The 22,104-nt window shown below is 36.2% G+C and overlaps 1 protein-coding gene across 4 annotated transcripts in view; it reads left to right on the top strand.

Moving 5' to 3' along the window:
* Positions 1-18,359, top strand: part of PIP5K1B (phosphatidylinositol-4-phosphate 5-kinase type 1 beta) — a 110,917-nt gene extending 92,558 nt beyond the window's left edge. For all 4 annotated transcript variants that reach the window (XM_032674599.1, XM_032674602.1, XM_032674598.1 and 1 more), the window contains 4 exons: positions 1,018-1,173; positions 1,537-1,681; positions 8,852-8,969; positions 17,619-18,359. In XM_032674599.1, the coding sequence (XP_032530490.1) occupies positions 1,018-1,173; positions 1,537-1,681; positions 8,852-8,969; positions 17,619-17,621 (422 nt within the window). In that variant the 3' untranslated portion in view covers positions 17,622-18,359. The remainder of the gene's footprint in view (positions 1-1,017; positions 1,174-1,536; positions 1,682-8,851; positions 8,970-17,618) is intronic.
* The last annotated feature ends 3,745 nt before the right edge of the window (positions 18,360-22,104 follow it).

The raw sequence follows: 22,104 nt of genomic DNA, 5'->3' as shown, positions 1-22,104 counted from the left end.
TGATCATTCTTTTATAAAATAAAGAATTGAGAGTGTTCCTGCCTTCAAGAATATTATTTCTAAACTTTGAGTCTGACATTTCAGTTTAAACACTTAAGCACTATTCTGAATCTGCGCTTTTCCCTCTAGTGCACAGAACAACCCTGCATAAATAACAAGAAAAACTTAAAAAGCAGATTCAGCCTTGGGCAGAGACTAGCTCAGCAGCTATCTACTGTGCTCTTTTTTAACAATGTCCTGGAACTATGCATCTGATTTTTTCTTCAGTCTTTAGCCAAGAGGCCTTGGTGCTTTTGATTTTAGCTTTGTAGTAAAGCACAGTATAAAGTGTTACAGTGCATCTGAAGTAATCTTGCAGCCAATCCATGGAGGTCAGCAGCCAAGAGCTGAAAAACATTAGATGAATTAGCTGGCATACTTCTGGAGAAGAACTACAAATGGTCAGTTCCTCGAGTTTAATTCAAAATGCTATTTTAAGTAGGCGGGCCCTGGTTCAGGGCCTAAAGGAGATGGTAATACCTGAATTTACAGGCCATCAGTGTTTTAGAAATGTTTATTGTGCCCAAAGAAGATGTTTGATATGTGTTTGAAGAGGAAATTCTGCAGTTGCATTATATAGCAGTAGTTCACAGCTCAAGGAAATGATGTAACCTTTCAGAGTACTCCAAATGTGTTTTCAGTTTTCTTGTCTTCTTTTTTTTCTGTATCATTCTGTCTGTGATTACATGGGCTGATACTTCATAGAAGTTATTTAACTTAGTGATGTCAGTGACTTGATTTTTATTGTCCTATAATGAGAAGTAAGAAACCCCAGAAGAAGACAAAAGTGATGAAGTAACAATGCCTTTTGCTCTGGTTTTAATAAAATGTTTGCTAAGTGGGTTTTTATCTGGTCATGTTCTTCATCTGTATTCAGAAACTAGCTTTTATAGATGGCTTACTTTTCTATATGCTGTTAAAAATGTGCAAGGAGATAAGATGACATAACTCAGCACCTGTGTTCATTTGGTAATGCAGCTTTAAAGTCTTCACCTTCAAAGAAACGGTGCAATTCCATCACAGCTCTAAAGGCAGCATCACAAGAAGTAGTGTGTGCAGTTAGCCAGGAGTGGAAGGATGGAAGGCGCGGCATTCTTGCTGAAGGACAAAGCTATGCTAGCCTTGATGAAGAAGGTACTATCTCTCAAATCAACAGCCTAAACAATGTGATAACATTCTGATAAATAAGCCCTGGCAGCATGAGAACAATCCCAGAACTTAGAAAAATTCATTAGATACTTATACCTTGCTTTGATATTTGACCTTTGAGTTGCTCTGTATTTTGCTGAATGTAGTGGTTAGCAGCTGAAATTAACCCTGTAACACAAAAGACTGTGGGTATGGGTGCGTAAATATTACTATCTCATCAATTCAAACATTAAGAATCTTCAAGAAGCTGGTGAGAGCTCTATGGGACTCCATATGCTTGCATCAAGATTCTTGGATTCAAATTGAAATGAAATTTGTTAATGTTGTTCTTTATTTCTGTGTATGCAGTACTAGGTTCACACCACCGTCCAGATCTAGTGCCAAGCACTCCATCTCTGTTTGAAGCAGCTTCCTTGGCAACCACAATTTCTTCTTCTTCCTTGGACGTAGATGAGCATTATCAACGTGATCAACCTATGCTCTATTCTAGCAGGTAAAGGCTTTACATGCGGTAGAGGATTCCCCACTATTTCACTAAATATCTGACAGTGTGTTCAGTGGAAGGGGGCTCTTTAAAAGAAAAGAAACAGAGGAGACAAGCGTTTCTCTAGCTCAGTCTTGAACCTCTCCAGTGAAGGAGTGGGGCCACAAGCACGTAGGATTTATCATGTATTTATTTGTTATTATATGTATTGTAATTGGGAGGGTAACAAAATAGAAAGTGTGAACACAGCAAAAGATGTTATATGAATTTTTTGTCATGTTCCAAAACTAAATAGGATATTAAAAACTTGCTTAGGCCTTAATCTGAACCATAAACCAAACTACATTAAGGTCAGTGTAGGAACTACTTCTTATGACTTGTCTGCAGCCTAAAACAGGAAACTTCTTTCAAGTTGTTCTTTCTGCATGTACAGTGCTGAATGGTCTGCTTTAAGTGCTTCCATAAGAACCATTTTCTGAAGTGAATTTCGATGAAACTTTATCCATAGGTGTGATTAGAGCCTGTCTGATTTTAATCCAGGAAGGATAAAACCAGGAGAGTCTCAAAAAAAGTTGTGCAGATGCTTGTGAGCTAGCTTGAATGTGATTTGAGTTGTGTTTGAATCTGCTTCTGCCATGACTGTCCAATACTATGCTTAAGCCAGTAAGTCCTGCTGGGAGATTTTCTCTGCATGTGCCTCTATGCTCCCTTGTGCACCTGAGATGTGCTGTGTTTTGTCGTCTTGCCTGCTTGTGGATCTCTTTACTGTGTGTTGTACTGCAGAACAGCCATTTCTTTGCCTGTTTTTGTCAAGAAAGGTAGCCACTGTGAACTCAAGTATCTTGAATTTTGTTTGGAACAATTTGGAATCCTGAACTAATCAATGTATAAATTTGATAAAATTACTCATTTGCCAAGATGTAGTTGTTTACTTTAAACTGCATTTTATCCACAAAGATCAAAAGTGATATTAAAAGCAATCTTGAGGCAGTAGGATTTTACCTCCTATTAAATATTTACCAACTGCATTTTCATAAAAAGTAAAATGACTTGCACCATTACTTGATGAAAGTGATATTTACAGCTTCCACTTTCATTAAGTTGAAATAAATCTCACTGATGTGGCATTTTCCACAGGGCTGATGGTTTGCTGTGGAATTTTGGAATGAAGTGTTGTTTAGGGGTGTAACAAAGATGAAATTTTAATTACAGAACCAAAATGCCTCTACACAAGCTTTAGGAAATAAAACTACTAATGAATAAGCATTAGAAGAAATAGAGCTTGTTCAGTTCAATTTCTCTCAAAAGTTAGCTGTAGGACTTCAACATTCCATGATCTTTTTTTATATGTTTTAAGTATCAAATAGAACTACAGAGGTGCTTTGTATTAACATCAGTCAGGAAAAGAGAACTGCAGAGTTGTCTGAATAAAGAGTTCAGATTTACTGCAAATAAAACATTTCAAATATTCTTTACTCTCCATAAATTAACTGTAGAGAAAAGCTATGAGTAAGTCCATGATATTTTCCTGTATAGATACTCCAAAATAATTCTAAAATAAATAAAGTTTTTAGCAGGTCTACACTTTGATTGTATGTTTGGACTTGTTTACTTTCCAGTTGTGATTCAGTCAATGGAATAGCCTCTAATGTAGTACATGTTGCCAGCTGTGTGATTATTAAATGCATCCTTACCTTACAAAATCAGATTGTAACTGTAGTGCCTGCAGTCCAGGTATGCATACTTTTAATTCACCAGTACAAGAGGACGTGTTCTCTAACACAGCAGACCTTGCACCACCACTCACAGATGTGTGGCTCTATCCATGTCTTCTGTCAAAACACCTTACCCTGTAGCCAACAGATCTGCTGTGGGGGTTTACCAGCTAACAGCTTTGCTGGTCTAGATGTGCTCTCTTCAGCTAGGGTTTGGTGGCAGTTCTTTCTCCTCATCAAGTAGTAGTGCATGTCAGAATCTCAGTTTGTACAATTCATGAGGATTAGCTTCCCTGTGATAGCTCGTGGCTTTCTTTTAGGAGTTAAGAAAGCTGCTAGGCATGCTCAGTATTGAACTAATTTCCACAAGATGAGTCTAGGCATTTCCAATTTTGTACCCAACACTGCTTCCTTTGTCAGTGCAAGAAGGTCCTTCCTTCTGGGCACTAAATAATGTATCCATCTGAAGTTTTTTATTTATGATTTTATGATTAACTGGAGGAACTTCAGTCCTCCCATGAGAAAAGCTAGCAGGGAAACAAAAACACCAAAAAAACCATGCTGCGATGATGTATTAAATTGTAGATATCTGAGGTATTTCTTGCTGGACTTCTGCTTTTGAACATTAGAAAATTTTGTGATGCGGGACTTGTAATTTTTGCCATTTTTCTCTGATAAACAGAAAGCTTGGAGCAGTCTTTGAAACAAAGCCTGAATTAAAGATTTGTTTACAAATGTGAGCCTGCTTTCAATCTTTAAATATGTAATTGACTATGACATTCTGCTTTATTATGTAATAGAATTACAGGTTGGCATCTTCGTCTGTCTTTTTCTTCATCCTTCAAAGTGACCTAGCACAAAGTAGAGAGTACACGAATTTGCCTGTGACTTGCCAGAAGTTTCTGGTTTAGGGTAATAAGGGGAGATAATCCTGTGTACATAGTAATAATGTGATATTTGTACAGCTCCTTGACTCCTGTTAATGCTAGTGAGTAGTGTGTGCCCATACCAGTCAGAAGATAGATGCTGTCATTTGCCTTATTAAAAAGAGAGCAGTAATGCTTTTGGATGCCTTAAGTACACACCATATTTTATATTTGGGCTTTTTTTCAGAATTACCCTCTGTTGCTATCATCCATGAATGTAATCCTTCCTCAAGGAGAGGGAAATGACCCTTAACATAAGAAAGGAGATCAGCATCATCTCTCTTTGAGGGTGCTCAGCTCTCACGGTAGAAAGTGAAGAACTGCTGCCGCCAATGAGGTTGAGAAGGCAGAGGTGACTTGCTGAGCCAGGGCTGGCTCCTGAGGCTGTATCTTGTGAGGAGTGTTTTTGTCTGTCTTGGTACAAATTAGAACCAGCATAACTAATTGGTAGATAATGCTGAGCAGCATTTGGGGAGTTGTGATTAAAGTGAAAAAGAGAAACTGAGCAGCAGTCATAAACATACAGTGTTTTTCCAGGCTGCAAGCTGATTATTTTTCACCAAATTATTCCTCAGTCCTTGAACAGTTAGAGGAAACTCAAGGTGCTATCCAAGCAGTGTGAACAAGAAATTAGTAAAAGTATGAATGAAGGAGTGGTGGGGAAGGGAAAATGGCTGTATTTTTCAGCACAAAAAGAACTTGATCTAAAAAAGAGAAGGAAAAGGGGAAAAAAGGGAGAAATGTGACGTGTTACTCAGCAAATGTAGGCTTTCATGTTTGTCAGAAGACAGCTGATTTCCATTCCATGAAGCTGCTTCTCAGTCAAGTGGTTCTGTCGTAAACAATGTCAAGTATTCATTTAGTAAGAGAACAGAATTGACCGTTTATTGCTTCTATTAAAATTTTCAGAGATTTTCTACTCCTCAAGCAGGTTTATATTTGGTGCAGAGACATTTTATTATCTAAAAGGTCGGTTTTCCACTAGAAAATTTAATTTTTAGTCCTGAACCATTTTTTTGAAAGGGTTTATTTGTTTTATTTTAGGAAAGGTAATACTTACTATTATATTGGGGACTATTTTTATAGCGGAAGTGATAACAAATTTTTTCCCCTTTCCAGGAAAAGTTTTCATAATAAGTACTGATGAATTAAATTAAAGATGACAAATCTGAATGATCTAAGCAGTATGATTCTTTTCTCACTTGATGTTTGTTTTAGAATTGCAGAGAGCTGAAGAAGATTATTGCCTTTATAGGTGCTCCTGGAAATGCTCAAAACTTGTTTTAAAATGTTTAAAAATGTTTTAAACTCTAAATGTTTTAAAACCCATGTTTTAAATATTTCAAGAATACAGAAAGTCTCTTTGTAATGTATTTTTCAGCAGGTCTCATGGCTTCCAGTCCCAAATCCAAACAAAATCCCATGATGCATAAAAGGGTATTTAATCTCTCTGTATTTAGAGCAATGACAAGATACTGTGGGCTATATAAGGAGGACTGCTGAATTCTTCTGATACATTTGAGCCTAGGAGAATAATCTGTATGAAATCTAATTCTTGTTTCTCTTTATGCATTACATACCTCCTTTCTGTAAGATGTGTATGAAGTGTGGACTTCTGCCTTTTCTTTCTTCTTCTTCTTCCTGCTTATCTGTATATTTTTCATTTTTTTGTTTGCCTTGCCTTCATGTTGCTCTTTTTCAGTGGAGACCACTTCAAATTTTGGAAGGCTTCGAGAGGTTGTGGGTTTTTTTTAGCTCTTACACAGTCAAACTTCTGAAACATCCAAACTTTGAGATAAAATGTCCCATGACTTGACATTCTATCAAACAAGCTTTTCAAAGAGAGCTTAGATAATAAAAGTAAAATCTTCTGCTCTTTTACCGGTGGAAGGGATTTGTAGGTATTAGTTTTCCTGTTGTGAGGAATATTAATTGACCCTTTTGCCAGTCTGGTTTTCTATGTAAACAAACTTTTGTGTGTTAAGTTTAAATGTTCTGCCTGTCCACCCACCACCATTAGCTTCTGAAGCTTGGACAAATTTCTCTGAATCTGATTCAAAGTGTATTAAATTCATGCAAGCTTCATAATAATAAGCATTTAGCTGGAGGAAAAAGACTTGAATGCTTAAATACTATGAACTACTGTATATAGTATGTACTATACTATAATACTACATACTATAGTATGTACATACTATATATACTACGATGTGCTGAGACACTGGGGGAATCCCAGTGGGGAAGAAAATTTGACTTTGATTGAAGCAACATGTCATTGTGGCTCAAAGAAAAACAAAGTTTTCCCAGTTCTCTAATGATGGAATCACTTCTATTACTTTTCCTTCTTTTTTTTTTCCCCTTGTTTTTTTAATTAAGAGCCAAGATAAAACAGAATGCTTTAGCCAGGCACAGTTGAGCATGCTCATTGTGGAAGAAAGTGGAAGAAAGTACCTGTAAAAATGCCTTTTATTTTTGCTTGGCTTTTCTTTCTTTTTTAACCTAAGAATTAAGGATGAGAACTCAGTGCACTGTTAAAACTGTACTAAAACTCTGTTCGTTCTTTCTGATACAGTGTGTATAGGGGGGTTTTGTTTGTTCTCTCCTGTGCTCCCCACCCTCACCAATTTGTCTTGGCCTTACCAGAAGCTCCATTAAAACTGGCAGTAAGTGCAGCTATGATGATGCTGTTGCTGACCTTTCAGTTACCAACAGCATGTTTATTGCCGTCAAGAGATAATTACAAGATTTTTTTATTTTTACTCTTTTATGGAGAAAGTTCCATGTTGACTGTCAGTTTTAACTCAGTTATTTGAAAAAAAGCCTGTCATTTGTAAATCTCATTGATGTGCTGATAGAACCTGTATTTTGTTGTATCTGAAGAACTTTTTGTGCTGTATGGCCATTTTTTTTTCTTCCTATAGTAGAATTACAGCTGTAGTAGTTAACAACATGTTTTCATACTAATGCATAATATCTAAAATTGTTCAGGGGTACTAATGAAATGAACAATTTATTTTAATTTGCTTAAACATTATGCTTTGTTGGAGCAACCATCCTGTGACAAGGAATGAACAAGAAACTAGCACAAAAACAGATCAAAGAATACTGGTCTAAAAAGCATAATGCTTCTACCTGCAGTTCTGAAGAAACATCAAAAAACATTTTTAGACAAATGACTAATATATATGTCACTTATTTTTACAAGATGATATTTTCTTAATGATATAGGCAGGCATTAGAAGAAAATGTTAAGTGTTTCACACCAGAGTTTATTTTGTGGGAGATGGCAAAACACAGTCTAACTTTTGTGAATAGCCCTTTTTTCCCTTCCTGTCTGCTCTTCCTCCTTCAGTAAAATGAAGGATTGGCATAAAAGTGATGTGACTGAAATGCTGCTCTACAGAATTCAAGTTGCAGGTGTGCGAATAGTGTTACTAAGTCAGTGGGGCCTGGGTCATCCTCAGTACAAAAGAAATAGTCTTGCTTTAGAAAAAAATGCCTAATACATTGTATAATAAAAGGAACATTGTAACATGGTGAATGTAATGCTGGGCTCTTAATGCCAGTATGTCATGAGGGTGATGCATCAATGATCCATTATTTTGTTGAGCATTTGAATCTGTTTTCTACTTCGCATACTAGCTTTGCCCTTTCTGAAGTCATACCCCATCTGGAACATAATTAAAGTAATACAAAAGGAGAGTGAAATTAGTCATATCTGGATTGATAGTTGTAACTGTGTTTTCACATCCAGTTACAATGCAGAATTTTGTTTTTCACCTTGTGTGTAAATAGGTAAAAACTTTTAAAATATGTCTCTGCACAATTGACAGTTGAGTTTTCCAAGCCTGGATCCTAGTTTCTGGCAGCTAGTAAGGATATAAGATGATGGGCACCTGGCTCCTTTAAAACACCTTTGAGAGTTTCAGCTTTGTGAACCAACTATATTTAAAAAACAGGATTTCTATGTGGATGGTTCTATGCTATTTCTGAATAGCAGAGAACAAAAATCAATCTGTGAATGAAGTAATACAATGCACCTGCTCTGTAAACACCACTTCCTTGCAAAGCTGTGCCAGTTACATTACGCTCTTGTTCTCCCACTTTTCCTCCTGAACTTTTGGCTGCAAGTGTCCTGTGTCTGCATGAAAAAGTCCACTGTTACTGTGCTAATTGCCGAATCTTTCTTCCCTATTTTGAATTAAGAAAGGGTGCCAAAATTTATACCATTTGTAATGTGGAAGTAACATAATTTGAAATTCTTTAAATAAATAGAGGAGTTCAGGAACAGCATTACTTTTTAATAAAATTTTAGTTAATGCAAAAATAAAAACTGTGGTTTGTCTATGTTAGTCAAACAGAGCTTCCAGTTACATAGCCATAGCCAAAACATTTATATTTGTTCATTTACATTCCTTTTTTTCAAGTATTTGAAGATTTTTATGTTTAAGACAGAAACTTACTTTTAAATTTACAGCTATGACTGAGCTCTCTCTAACTTTGATTTCTGGTTGATTTAGTCTCCCTTCTCTTTGCAGTAAAGGGTTACCTTCAAGTTCAACATTCACTTTGGAAGACAGTGCCATCTATTTGACTTCAGAACAGAGCACATTGGAAATGGAAAATGATAATGCTTCAGTTTGGGATGTCTACTTAGTAAGTTGTCAAACAGTTTCTCCTGTAATTTCTTTAACTCAGGCTCAGAAAGTGACTAAAATACCTGCTTAACTTCAAGATCCAGAAGTTCATTGAAGTATTTTTCAGATGAAACATATGCTTAAGTACCCCACCAAAGCAAATCCCCAAAGAATCTATGTACCTATTAACCATTGTGTTAATAATGAAGTATGCCAAAATGCCTTTCCGTTTTTCTCTAATTGTAGGAGTTTCTTTCCTGTTATTTGTTTTCCATTTGAGGGGAAAAAAAAAAAACCCACACGAAAATCTAAACCAAAACCAATAATATCTTTCCTCTTCGTGTTGAGTACGCCATGTTGAACTGATTGCATTCTTTATTTTTCTTATCTCTAGTTACCTAATCTTTGTCTTAAGAGATCAAGTATATCTTAGATTGAAGGTTAAAGGGACCTCAGGAGAACATCTGGTTCAACCTTTCCTGGAAAAGGGAGCCTAGATAAGATTATCTAGTACCCCATTGCATTCCATCTTGAAAACCTCCAGCAATGGGGACTCTACCACAGCCCTGCAGATGTTTTTCCAGTGATTAATTATTTGTCCAGAAGAAAATTTTCTTCTGTTGAGATGAAACATGCTTGTATCTGATCTTTTGTCGAGATGAAACATGTTTGTCACATTTTTTTCTCTATAGGCTGTATCACTGATTTTTTTTTCTTCTTTTTAGCCAGCAACACTTGAGTATCTATAGTACCCACTTACTACTAATTTAATAGTCCAGCACACTCAGGAAAGTTGTTGTCTGTCCTGCCTCCATTGAAACAAGACAGTAGCAAGTACCAGTGGTCAATTATATGTAGAATTGACTTAGTTAACTGTGAACTCAAGTAGCCCATTAGATCAGCCTATGCCTGTAAGACTTGTGTTAATTGGGCTCATTGCTGGTCTAATGTTGACCAAAATGGTCTGTTAAGAGGGACTCAAAAACCCTGAAATGAACAAATGACTAATCACACACAACTTAACCTTGCTAGCAGATTGGCTGACTTAAATGAACTATGCTTTTAACTAAAGAACTTGAGGGTAGGATCCAGAGCTGTAACAGTAACACCTATACACTCATAAGCAACAGCAAGGATGCGCATCTAGGTGTACTGGAATAGTGGGGAATACTTCCCAACACTTTACAAAGGCAAGAACCCTGAGTCCAACCACCTCAAGCACATGTATATCAGTGCATGAAATCTGGGCAACAAAGAGGAAGAACTGCAGCTCCATGCCCAGTCTGAGTTATGATGTGATAGGAATCACAGGATCTTGGTGGGAAGACTCACATGGTTGGAAGAACACAATGGATGTCTACAAACCCTTTTGCAAAGATGGGGAGAGGAGATGGAGTTGCACTTCAAAAAAAAAAAAAGAGAAATCTGAGTGTAGGAAGGTAAGCTGTGGAGACCACAGAAGGTCTATAAAATGCCTTAAGAGAATATTATGTTAAGTGTATGTTACTGGCCTTCCAACCAGATGACAAGGCCAACAAAACTTTACTTTGTCTCTTCAAGCAACTATTGAGCCAACAGAACCTGGGCATCACAGGTGACTTTGATTACCCAGGGATTTGTTGGGAGAACAGTACAGCAATGCACAAATTGTCCATGAGGTTCTTGGAATACATGAGGGCTGCATCCTGCTACAGGTGCTGGTCATGCTTAGTAGGAACAGTGTGTTGCTGGGTTTACTACTCACAAAATGAAGACATACTTGACAAAATAACTTCAAATCATAACCTTGGATGCAGCAATCAGAACATTGTGGAGTTTAAGGTCCTGCTAAGCATAGTGAAGACCAGTAGTAGGATAAAGGCCTTGGATTTTAGACATGCCAGCTTCAGTATACTCGGAGCCCAGATGAGAGGGCTTTAATGGGAAGCATGTGTGAAGAGCAAAGCAACATGTGAGTGCTAGGAGTTTTTAAGAAAGAGTCTCAGTGCTTGTCAGACTGCACAGGGAATAGTGTGTCCAGCTCTGGTCTGCACAATTAAAAAAAACATGTGGACAGACTGAAGAGGGTGTAAAGGAGTGCCACAAAGAGATCAAAGATGTGGAGAACGTGCCATTTGAGGAAAGACTGAAAGAGTTAGGTCCTACTTACTCGATAATCTCATCCAGGCTCCCTTTTCTGCAAAAGGTTGGACTAGATGGTCTCTTGCAGTCCCTTCAGCCTGGGCTGTTCTGTAGTTCTCTTGGCCCCATTTAAACAGTGAAACCATTTGTTGCTGACAGCTTTTGAATTTAGTTTATAAAACAACAATCTTGTTTATCACTAACACTGCTTAGCACTGTGAAGTAGTTCTTTTTGGGTTTGAAGTCTGTAGTGTGGATGGTGGAATGCTCTGAAATTCCAGTGACAGACAGAGGTAATACCTTCTCTAAAGCTGTCTGTATGAGTTTCGGGTGTGATGGTGATCTCTTTAGTTAGTTTTTGGCTTGTAAAACATTCATTACTATTATGTTTGGGAGACTGCAGTAAGTGTATGTGTATTACACTGATAAATTATCAACAGAAAAATAATTAAAACCCAACTCTGGATGTTATACAAATACCCACTGTTTATTCACCTTAGCAAAGTCTGAAAGTATAAATAGATCTTAAGTAGAGAGAATCATAGATGCTTCTTCTGACCTAGCAACACTTTTCTCTGCATCCTGAGAAAAAAAACAATAATCAGGGTAGTGGCACATACTTGAACTGTCTAGGTATGCAACAGCTGACAGCTTCAAGAAAACTGGATAACATGGCTAAGCACATCTTATGTCTTAAGTGGCAAACTCATCTTGAGCAGTTACTTACCCCTGCCTTTTATCTCTTGTCCCACACACTGTATGGATGCTATTTAACTGTTTTGAGATTGCTGTGGAAGTGAGCTGTAATTTAATCACATGTACCCTGTATCTGTCCTGAGGTGTTTGTGGGAAAAAAAGGAATAATATACTGTTTTTTCTACTAATCTGTTTCTTCTTAATGCCCCGCAATACCCTTCAGTGGATCCGGAAACAACAATTAGCCTCTGTTTGGGAAAACCTGATGATACTAAAGTATTATCAGTTATAAAGTGGTGTTTGTTATCAGTTTGATTCAGTAGTGCTGAGCAGAAGGGAGATTTTTTTTGTAGGAGGATGATTAAATGCATGCTAGAAGAAAAAGATGCATGTTTTTGAGAACACTATCCCAGTCATTGCTAATGTATGTCTCAAAAATAAAGCAAATCAATGATGTCTGCATTAGCTGATCTAAACCTCAGTAGAAAAGGTTACAAGATACATTTTGACCTTTTAAAAGCATGAGGAGAAAAATTTAGCTTTTAATGGCATTCCCAGATTTTCCTTTAACTCTGTAATTAATAAGCCTTGTCTGTGTTTCTAGTACAAGACAAACTGCTATAGTCTTACCCACTGTATATTATAATGAAAAACAACTTGCTTAATTTCAGTCATCACTAAACCTTTGATGTCTTTGCCTCCTGCTTTGAAATGCTAAACTTCTCAGACAAATTTTCATCCTCTAGTAAATTAAGAGCTATGAATTTCTGGTCCCCTGACTGCAAAAGAAAAGAAAAAAAAATTGTCATAAAATTACATATTGTTAATTTACTATAAAAACCAGCTTTAAAATGGCATTTTCTGAACAGTGTTATGGGGAAATTCAGACAGTCAAGTAAGGTAGGGTGGAACTTTTGCCTGTAAAAGCAAAAGTTTCTCTTACAAGTCAGAGTATTGGGTTTGGGATATTACTGCAGACTCACACTGTGCTGCTGATGTCAAAACTGGGAATTTACTTGGTAACAGCAACGGGTTTTGGTCAAGGACACAGGTGAAGAGACAACTGAATGCTGGTCTGGGCTCAGAATTCCTCAGTTCTGAAAAAAGACCAAGTTCAGCAAACCAGCATTTCGTGCATCTGCCACTCTAAGCAGCACTGTTAGGAACATCCTCAAATCCAAATTTGACTTTGAAATACCACTGTTTTATTTTCTCATAAATTTTTTAACCCAGATAATGGCTTCAGAAATCTTGCTTTTATGACTAAAATATGACTAAACATCATCTGCAATGAGCAGCAGATATAAGACAATCTAAATTATTTCCAAATATTCTAGTACCATAGAGTGGGAAACAAATACTGAGTAATCAATACAAATAATTTTAATTATCAATTAAATAGCACAGAAAGATAGAAGCAGATATATAAAATACTTGGAAATTTTAAATGTTTCTCTGCACACCTTTAAAACATTAAAGGCTTCTTGCTTTTATGAGTATGTAATACAATGATAGATCAGATACTTTGAAACAGAAGGTGCCATCTGAGATAAACAGGTTTCCTGTATATAAGTCAGAAGCAGAGAAGGTAACACTCTTCTATTTAGCACTTTGATATAGAAATCCATAAAACAACAGATTAAAGCAGTGTTTCCTTCTTCTTCTGGAAATAAACTTAGTCTCTTGTTTAAATTCCCCTGAAGCTCTATTTGTTGGTGTCGGTTCAGGCACTGTCAGATGACATATAAGCAGGAAAGCATTAAATGTCATCAAATGCTATTGAACACAACAGTCATAGTATTCTAAGGAATTTGATTAGGAAAAAATACAAGTCAAATCCTGCAAAAGGTTTTTAAGAGTGATCTGTGATCAGCAAGAGCAACCAGTTCTGACGACTTTAGTCCACTCTTACTATGGAGTGCCTTAAAAATCATAATTTCACTTAAAAAGTAAGGAATAACTTAAAATCACCCTGTTCCTTCTGTTCTGCAGTGAAGTCTCAAATCCGCTGGTTGAGTTTTCTGTCCCTGAAAAAGCAACATGTGCAATTACAAACTATCCTACTGTGTTTTCTTAGCCTTCCCATGAAATTATTTATAAAGGTAGCTGAACATATTATTTTGTCAAACTACAATATCAGTAAAATCAGAGTAGTAAGGCTTAGGCATTTCTTTAATTGATTTACTTCAAATACGCTTGATTTCCTTTACATTTCCAGCAGAAAAAGGACATGCATGCAAATAGCACAACAACAAACTTTAAAGTTTGTTCAACTGTGATGCTGTTTGTCTTAATCATCAGGTGGTAAATATAGGATTTAATAAATAAATATGTCCTGCCTGTAGGATATCATTAGTGAACGATTTTTAAATGGTTCAATTTAAAGAATACTTCTGTATATTTAAATACAATGCAAGATTCTTGGGTAGTATAGAAATTTTCACATGGAAATAGAGATTGCCAGGAAAGGCTCACAAAATTTGTATATAATTGAGAAGTCACTGCCACTGAAGATAGGGATCGATAAGGGATTCAGTAAAATAAAGTAAAGAAATAACTAGTGATGAGCAAGCCCAGTGTATTTAGAGTCTGGTTAGTGTATCTATGATTTGTGTCAGATGAATTGTGCAGGTCATACTATTACATTTAAAATTACTTATATAGTGGGTTGTGTGCAAATGCCAGTTTTATTACAGAATTTGGAAGTATTAAAACATTGCTGGAGATTAATTTGTATTTTAAAGCTGCTGTAGATGCAAGGTAATCAGGTTTATAAATATTGATCTATAAAATACCTGTTTAGAAACTGTCAAAATTGTCTGACTCTTCTTACTCTTCAGTACTCCTTTTCTTCTGTACTCACTCCCATATTTTCAGTTAAATTCTAGTCATGGTTTAGTTTTCTTCAGGGTGCTGTTGTGGAATAATAAGTGCAGCTGAAATTAGAGCAGTTCCCAGACAGGATACATGTGAAAACAAGCTAAAAGTTGTACATCACACTGTGCAGCATACCTCAAATTTTGCTATGTTGTTCTTTATGGAGGCTTCAATTTCTCTGCCTTACCATTTACTCTGAAGATACTGATGGCAAATCACAGTGGACTGAACCTGAATTCTGGGACTATGGGAAAGGAATTAAGGCGTCCTTGCTTACAGACATTCTTATCCCGGAGAGCATAGTAATCTTTAGAATGTTACATGCCCATAATGGAACCAATCAAGCACACTCCTCAAAACAGAATCTTGTTTAAGGCTGAAGGGGGCAAACCTACTTGTTTTATGCAGTGAAGTTAACTGCTCCTTTCCTCTGTTATCTATCCTGTTATTTATCCCTGTATTCATCCATGCATGATCCTAAAAAGAAAAGAGGCCTACGTCTCTCATACAACTGAAGCCTGGTGTGATGTGAAAAAAAAAAAAAGGACACTTGAATGTAGTTTGGCAGAGGTGTTCTTGTAGAAGCAACATTATGTAAAAAGGAACATTTCAGTCACTCTTGCATGAAAATGAGACATGGGAATTATGTGCTTGGTTAGATTAAAAAGGTACCAATTCAGATTACAAGCAATATGTTGCCTGAGTAAGCCAAGTGCTAAAATGCCAGCACATATTGTCACTGAACTACATGTTCTCATGCCTGGAGCTTTTAAAGCACCTTATGAGGTAATCAATCAGCTCAAAAACATATCCATGGAAAGAGAACTGGAGCACAAAAATGCTCCAATACAAAAAGACTCAAGTAGGCTCAAACACTGTAAATCCATTATATACTCAATGTGAGACATCTGAGACAGTGATTATAGGAATGCATCCTGTAGTGTCATTTGTGCATTATTTATCATTTTAGACCAAAGTGCTATGGCCAAAATCAGTTGTAATAAAAAAATAAAAAATGTTTCTTTTATCGGTAATCAAGGTAACCCCAAAAGTTGTGCAGTGGATACAAAGTTGCTTAGAGGATCATGTCCTGCCCCTTGAAATAGATGGAGTGTTTTCCAGAGTAATATGTACAGTACTGGACTGTACCTGTTCATAAACATGAACATCCAAAAATCCCATCTCATTAAAATGGCATCAGTACCATCAACAGCATTCCTGCGATTGACTCACAGTTAGCAGTTGCTACAAGTTCCTGTTAGATCTCTTTTCTCCAACTCTGTCATGCAAATTTTATTGGAATTTTTTCCATCGTTGGTCACTCTGAAATGCTTTGGAAGGAAAGGGAGCAAGAACAAGTATAAGCTAGCCATTATTCCACTAATAATTAGTGGAATAGCATAAAGCCAACATCAGCAACACTGCTAGTCTCCTTAGTGAAAAGTGTAATAAGTCTAGAGGGTCAGAAGTTGTGCTGAGTGACCATCTGTCAGAAATGGACCTGCTGTCATTCAGATCTGAACTTTTAGACAGAAACTAGATGGTGCTAGTGCAAATTTTGATTAATTTGTCTTGGCTTCATACAACATTATTTTGTTTATCAGTACTAGCATTTTTCAAGTTTTTTTGCCAAACTGATTCTTGAAGAAAAAAAACTCAAAAAACCATCCTTTTTAACCTTGCATCATATTGATTTTAGAACATAATTTTTTAAAAAAATTTTATTCACTTGTCCAGCATTTTCCCTTTGCACATTAAATTGTTTGCATCCTATAAGTACTTTACTCCCTTAGCACTTTCAGGTGCTAATACAGCGGTGGACAGACTTTAATTGCCAAACCACGTTACAAAGAGAGAGAGAACAGCCCCTGAGAAATTAGCACTGTGCTCACTAGCCTCAATGATTGTGAACACCCTAACACTGGTGCATAATACAGTAGGAAGTTTAAATGTTGCCATAGAATAATATTGAAATTTCATTTCCTAAAATTCAAGAGCTAGATAATTAAAATATTGATTTAAATCTAGTAGTTACCTTTCTCTAAGATAAGCTTTAGAAATACCTTTAGATATTTTTAGCTCATAATTAAGACTAGACTCTTGTCAAACTATTTAAAAGTTAGTTTAGTGCTTGTATTGACAAGTAAAATGTAAAGGTGACCTTCAAAGTCTATTGAATAAATGGAACTTACACCTTTCTTAGGTTTTTTAACAAGGTTTTAGAGTAAGGTCACTACAGACTTCTTTGTTTTGATTTTGTCTTGCTCCATATTGGATATATTAACTGAGATGCTTTCAATTTACTGAAATGTTTTGTTCAGCTGTCAGTTTCTCTTCAACACATCTCTGACTCTACAGAGATGCTTAGAAGTGATTAACAATTTGTATTACAGAACCACTGGTTCTATAACAGGTACTGTAGAAAACTCTAACCCATTAACATTATTAAGTAATTTTTTTTGTGAAACGGAATGATTGCTACAACATCGACTAGAACATTAGTTGTGCCTGAAAGTTTTTGGGCAGGTATGATTTTTCAACTGGGGAAGGGTATCATGCAGAAGCTAACAGGACTTTTATTCATGACTATGAAGACTGACATTTTTCCACTTACACTTTTAAGTAATAAAGGTCACAGTCAATTCAAGATTAAAAAAAAGCTCTTGTGAGTTGCTGAGTGCTCTCAGTTTGTACTGTCTTCTCTCGTGTCCAGAGTGTTCAGCATTTTGCAGCAGCAAGTAGTTCTAGTTCGGGTAATATAAGTATACTCCAAGGTCTGCAAATCCATAGGGGTTATCTGTTGTGTGAGAAAAGAGGCTTCAATGCTTCTGATTAGGGGTCAAGGTAAGAAAAGAATCACTGCCAAATTGTTCTGCAGCCTCTTTAGGGGAAGAAAGATGTCACCTGTTTTTAATTCTGTAAGAAAACAAATAAACACAACTCTTGACTTTATTTATCATTTCTGTATTTCCAGTAAAAAGAATATGCAAAGACTAAAACTAAGAGAAGTGACCATGGTTAATGAAGAGCACTTTCTGCACTCCTCATTTAAGAAGGAGAAATTTGCTGAGCCTAATAGACAAAGAGTAATAATCAACTGAACTTATTGTAAGAAGTGTCAGGATCTTTGAACCACAGAAAGGATTGATGGACTTGGCAAAAATGACATGATACATTCCACATTCTGCTGTCATCTGCTGTTGCTTGCTGAACTGTGAAGAACTGTGTATTCAGGCTGCTTTCTGCTATATTGCCAATCACCTTTTTTGAACTTGGAAGTAATATTTTCTTATCAGGTCTCTAGTGGTTTCATTTGCATGCATTCTGTAACTATGCACAAGCAAAATCTATTATCTGCTTTACCTATTTAAGAATAAGCACAATTATAAATAAAATTAATTTCATTTGTTTTGACCCCTCAGTTCTAATCTCTTAAGTCCACATCAGTGGAAATTGGAACTGATATCACAAGAGTTAGGGTAAACCTCTGAACATACTATATGAAAATGAGCCTCTAAATATACTTTTGCTGTTCGTAAAAAGGAGAAAAAAATGTTATTTATAACAAGGCCTTATGTTGTGTGAATATGTTGCCTTTGAAATATTTTTGATTTTGGTTTATTTCTTGTAAAAGAGAAATTCTATAATTTATTTAGTAAATGCTACTGTGAACTATAGTTTTATTGATGAATAAAATATTTTGTTCTAAAGACTATCACAGCTGTCAACTTGCTCTTGATTTATACTGGACTTATTGTTCTGGCATTTCTCTATCTTCATTAAATGGTTTTGAGAGGCGTCTTGAGATATGACAAACAGGGCATCTGTCTTTATCTATTACCAGTTCTATAATGAAAAGAGGAATCTTGAAATTAGAGCAGTAAAGGCAAAAGAACATACTCAAGAGACATTGCTTTATAAAAGCATTTTGGGTTTTTCATTATGTGCGATCATTTTAAGATAAATATAAAAACTGTTCCAGTTCTTTAATTTTCTAAGCAGCAGAGGGAATCCCAAACAGCAGTGACTAACACCAGATTTCATGATTGGATGCAGTGATGCATTTAAAAATTTACACACATGTCATTTTGAAAGCTTACCAAAGTTAATGGTAGTAACGTTTCTTCTAGGAGTAAGCGTAGCAAACCTGTTGAAAACCCAGAACTTGGCATTTTAAGTCCTAGAATTATGCTGTGTACCTCTGGAGAATTTTTCATTTAAGTATTTGGTGGGGGGGGGGGGTTGCTTTGGTTTGGGGGAGGGTTGTTTCTGTTTGTTTTACTTTGATGTAATCCTATAATCCTGACAAGTAAGAAGGTATTATTCCTTAACTATGCACAGAATAGAGAAGTCAAAAGGTTGGGTTTTTTCTTTCTAACTGTGTACTCTGTGGCTTAACTTAGAGCCTCTGCTTCATGATTACCACTTTTCCAGACTTTAAAATTATACCACTTAATCTCAGCAAGATAATTTTTCTGCAGTATTCCTGTGAGAAATGCAAGACTAATCTGCATGCCCTGTGAGCAAAAACATTTTGTGCATCTGTGTCAAGTGTCTGCTCCTTCATGCACAGTGTACAGAATATTTAGAATGTGTCTCTGTGGAAAGCAGATACTTGTGATTCGTCCAATTTTGGGAAAAACATTAAATTTATTAGTTTAAGAATCAGATTAACCTTCATAAAGAACACACATCACTTTTTCCCCAATTACCTAGCAGACTGTGGTGTCTGAATCATTGTCCTTAGGAAGACACTAGAGGACACACAACTGCAACAATTCTGTCCAAAAGCAGAATGTCTACATAACGATTGAGAGACTGAGATCCTTTGTGTACAGTCTCTTTAACATGGTAATTTATAAATTCAGACAGTCATTTAACACTTGTAAAAAGAAATCCTGTATAGACTACAGAGCCTGCTGGGAAAACCCTCTCCAAAGCATGTGCACTTAAAACTCTTGTGTGTATGTGTGACTACACAGTTCCACTCAGAGGGAACAGAGATTACAGCTAAGCAATGTTAAGCAAAGTTAATGATCAACAACTCAGAATCCATTTTTTTCTCTAGCAGTGAAATTATACAAAGTTTCAAACATCAAAGAGCACAGGAGCTTGTAGGGATGTGCAAGTTTCATGTTTAAGTATTTTCGTTCTCTTCATCTTGCATTGGTAGCATTTGATGAAAAATACTTTTAAACATACCTATAAAGCTGATGAAGCAGGATATGTCAAGTAAAATAAAATATATACAGAAGGCATAATCAACTCCCTGGGGTATTAAAGTAAAACATTGGTCTATTTCTCCAGGTCTAAACAGATGGAATTCACCACAGGGAGAAGAGAAGAATTAGGTCACAGACATGGGCTATCTGTGGGCAGTGGTATCTGACTACTCAGGCCCTGCAAGCTGCCCAGAATGAAAAGGCACAGGTTGATGCCTGCTTAGAGAAAGGTAGGGAATCATTCCAAATTTGTATATCTGACCCTGTGACTTAATCATATGGCATTGAGAGGTCAAGTTTTGCCTTTGGTGGTAGCATATAATAGTTGTCCTCAATTAAAAACAAAACAAACCAACCAACCAAACCAACCAACCATGCAAACAAACAGAAAAAAACCCTAACTTCATGTCCTAGTACTATATTTCAATGTTTTGAAAAAAAACTGTCCCCCAAAAAAATTATCTTGTTGACTCAGCTTATACTTCAGGGAGTTTAATTTCATATAACTCAATGGTATTTTCCCAAACTAGACAGTGACAAAGGAGTAATCAGCACTCTACTTGTTCTTCATAGAAGCCATTTTTTAATCCGTTTCCAGTGGCGCATGCATTTACTTGAAATATGAACAATATCAGCTCTTCCCAGATGGAATGTGTAGGACCTGACCCTGCAGCACTTTTGTATCTGGGACTACTTCACAGGTATTTTACAATAGCCTAAAAAGATATTGATACCAGTACTGTGGTATGAACAACATTAACCCAGGGGACAGGGATCAAGATGAAAAACATTAAGAAATCATTGTTAAAATTGCTAATCCCTAACTTGATCCCTTTTAAGTTTTGTGACTGATGCTTGCTTGGAAGTAGTATCCTGTGAAGTTCATTAACTTGAACTTTACGTATGAATTAATTGTTGTTAAATTTTTTAAATACTTGGTAAATGAAATTGCTAATATCAGAGAAAATATTTAATCCTCACTAATTCATTGATTTAGCATTAACTTAGAAACAGAAAATAAACATTTCATATTGAGACATGTGTATGACCTTGGATGACTAGAGAAAAATCAAGGTGGAACTACTTGGATAATATTAGAAAATGCCTGAGACTCTTTGTATAGGAATGGCAAGGTATGTAAATAAGCACCATCTTTAAATAGATTAAATGCTACATAAAAGATTCCTCCATTCTTCCAGCTGCTTTCCCCTCCCCTTACCAAGATATAAAAAAATCAATTGTTTGCTTTACTAAGGTATTCTGTTGTCTGATACAAGTCACTTGTCCCTACAGGCCTTATCTTAGTATGTAAATCATTATAGATGCAGAGACATAAGTAGTTTCTCCCAGTAGGGATAAGAATGGGTTGGTCTTCAAGGAACTAGAAAGTATCTTGTATCTGCTTGATGTATAAAAACTTCCATCACAAAATACAACAAGAACACAAACTTCTGCAAGGTCTGAGGGAAGATACTGGTAACAAACACACAGGACTGTAGAAAAGAGACAAGAGGCTGGCTAAGCTAGATAACAGTTTGGTACAGAGAACTTCTAGGTACAACAGACTTCATAATCTCAGCTGAAATTTGCACAAGTGACTTGACTTGGTTGAGCTTTTGCCCCTTGTGTGGTATAAAATAATTCTGTCTTATAGAAAAAAATCTTATAAAGTTATAAATCTTGGTGAGAAACTCAACAATTTATTCCCTAATGCATTGCAAGATCTTAGAATAGTTTGGGTTGGAAGGGACCTTTGAAGGCCATCTAGTCCAACCCCCTTGCCATGAGCAGGGACATCTTCAACTAGATCAGGTGGCTCAGAGCCCCCAGCTGCTTACTTTAATTAAAAGTTTTATAAATATAACAGTGCATCACAGAGTAACCAGTGGTAAGCTTCTCAATACTTATATGCTTTATGTATTTATGATCTTACTTGCAAGAGCTGCGTCTTTCCGTTCTGTCCTGTGGAAGGCGCTGAACTGAAATTTGTCTGTGTTCCCGCAGAATCTGTGTGGGTTTTTAAAGAAACCCTTGCATACGAATTATTTCTTATCTCTCCTCTTCTTGGTAAGCCTATTTTATTTTTTCCGTTTAAGGAACAATAAGAGATGTCTGGCTGATTTGCTCTACACCTTCACATACCATTAATAGTATGGTATCACCAGCATTTAAGTAACTCAGTGGAAAATGTCATGTGTGATAAATTATGTGATTTATTTTCCCTTAACTGGCTGTAGT

This window comes from Chiroxiphia lanceolata, chromosome Z, assembly GCF_009829145.1.
Source record: "Chiroxiphia lanceolata isolate bChiLan1 chromosome Z, bChiLan1.pri, whole genome shotgun sequence".
Lineage (NCBI taxonomy): Eukaryota > Metazoa > Chordata > Aves > Passeriformes > Pipridae > Chiroxiphia > Chiroxiphia lanceolata.
The sequence above is the reverse complement of the archived record's forward strand: the minus strand, read 5'-3'. Positions and strand labels throughout refer to the sequence as shown.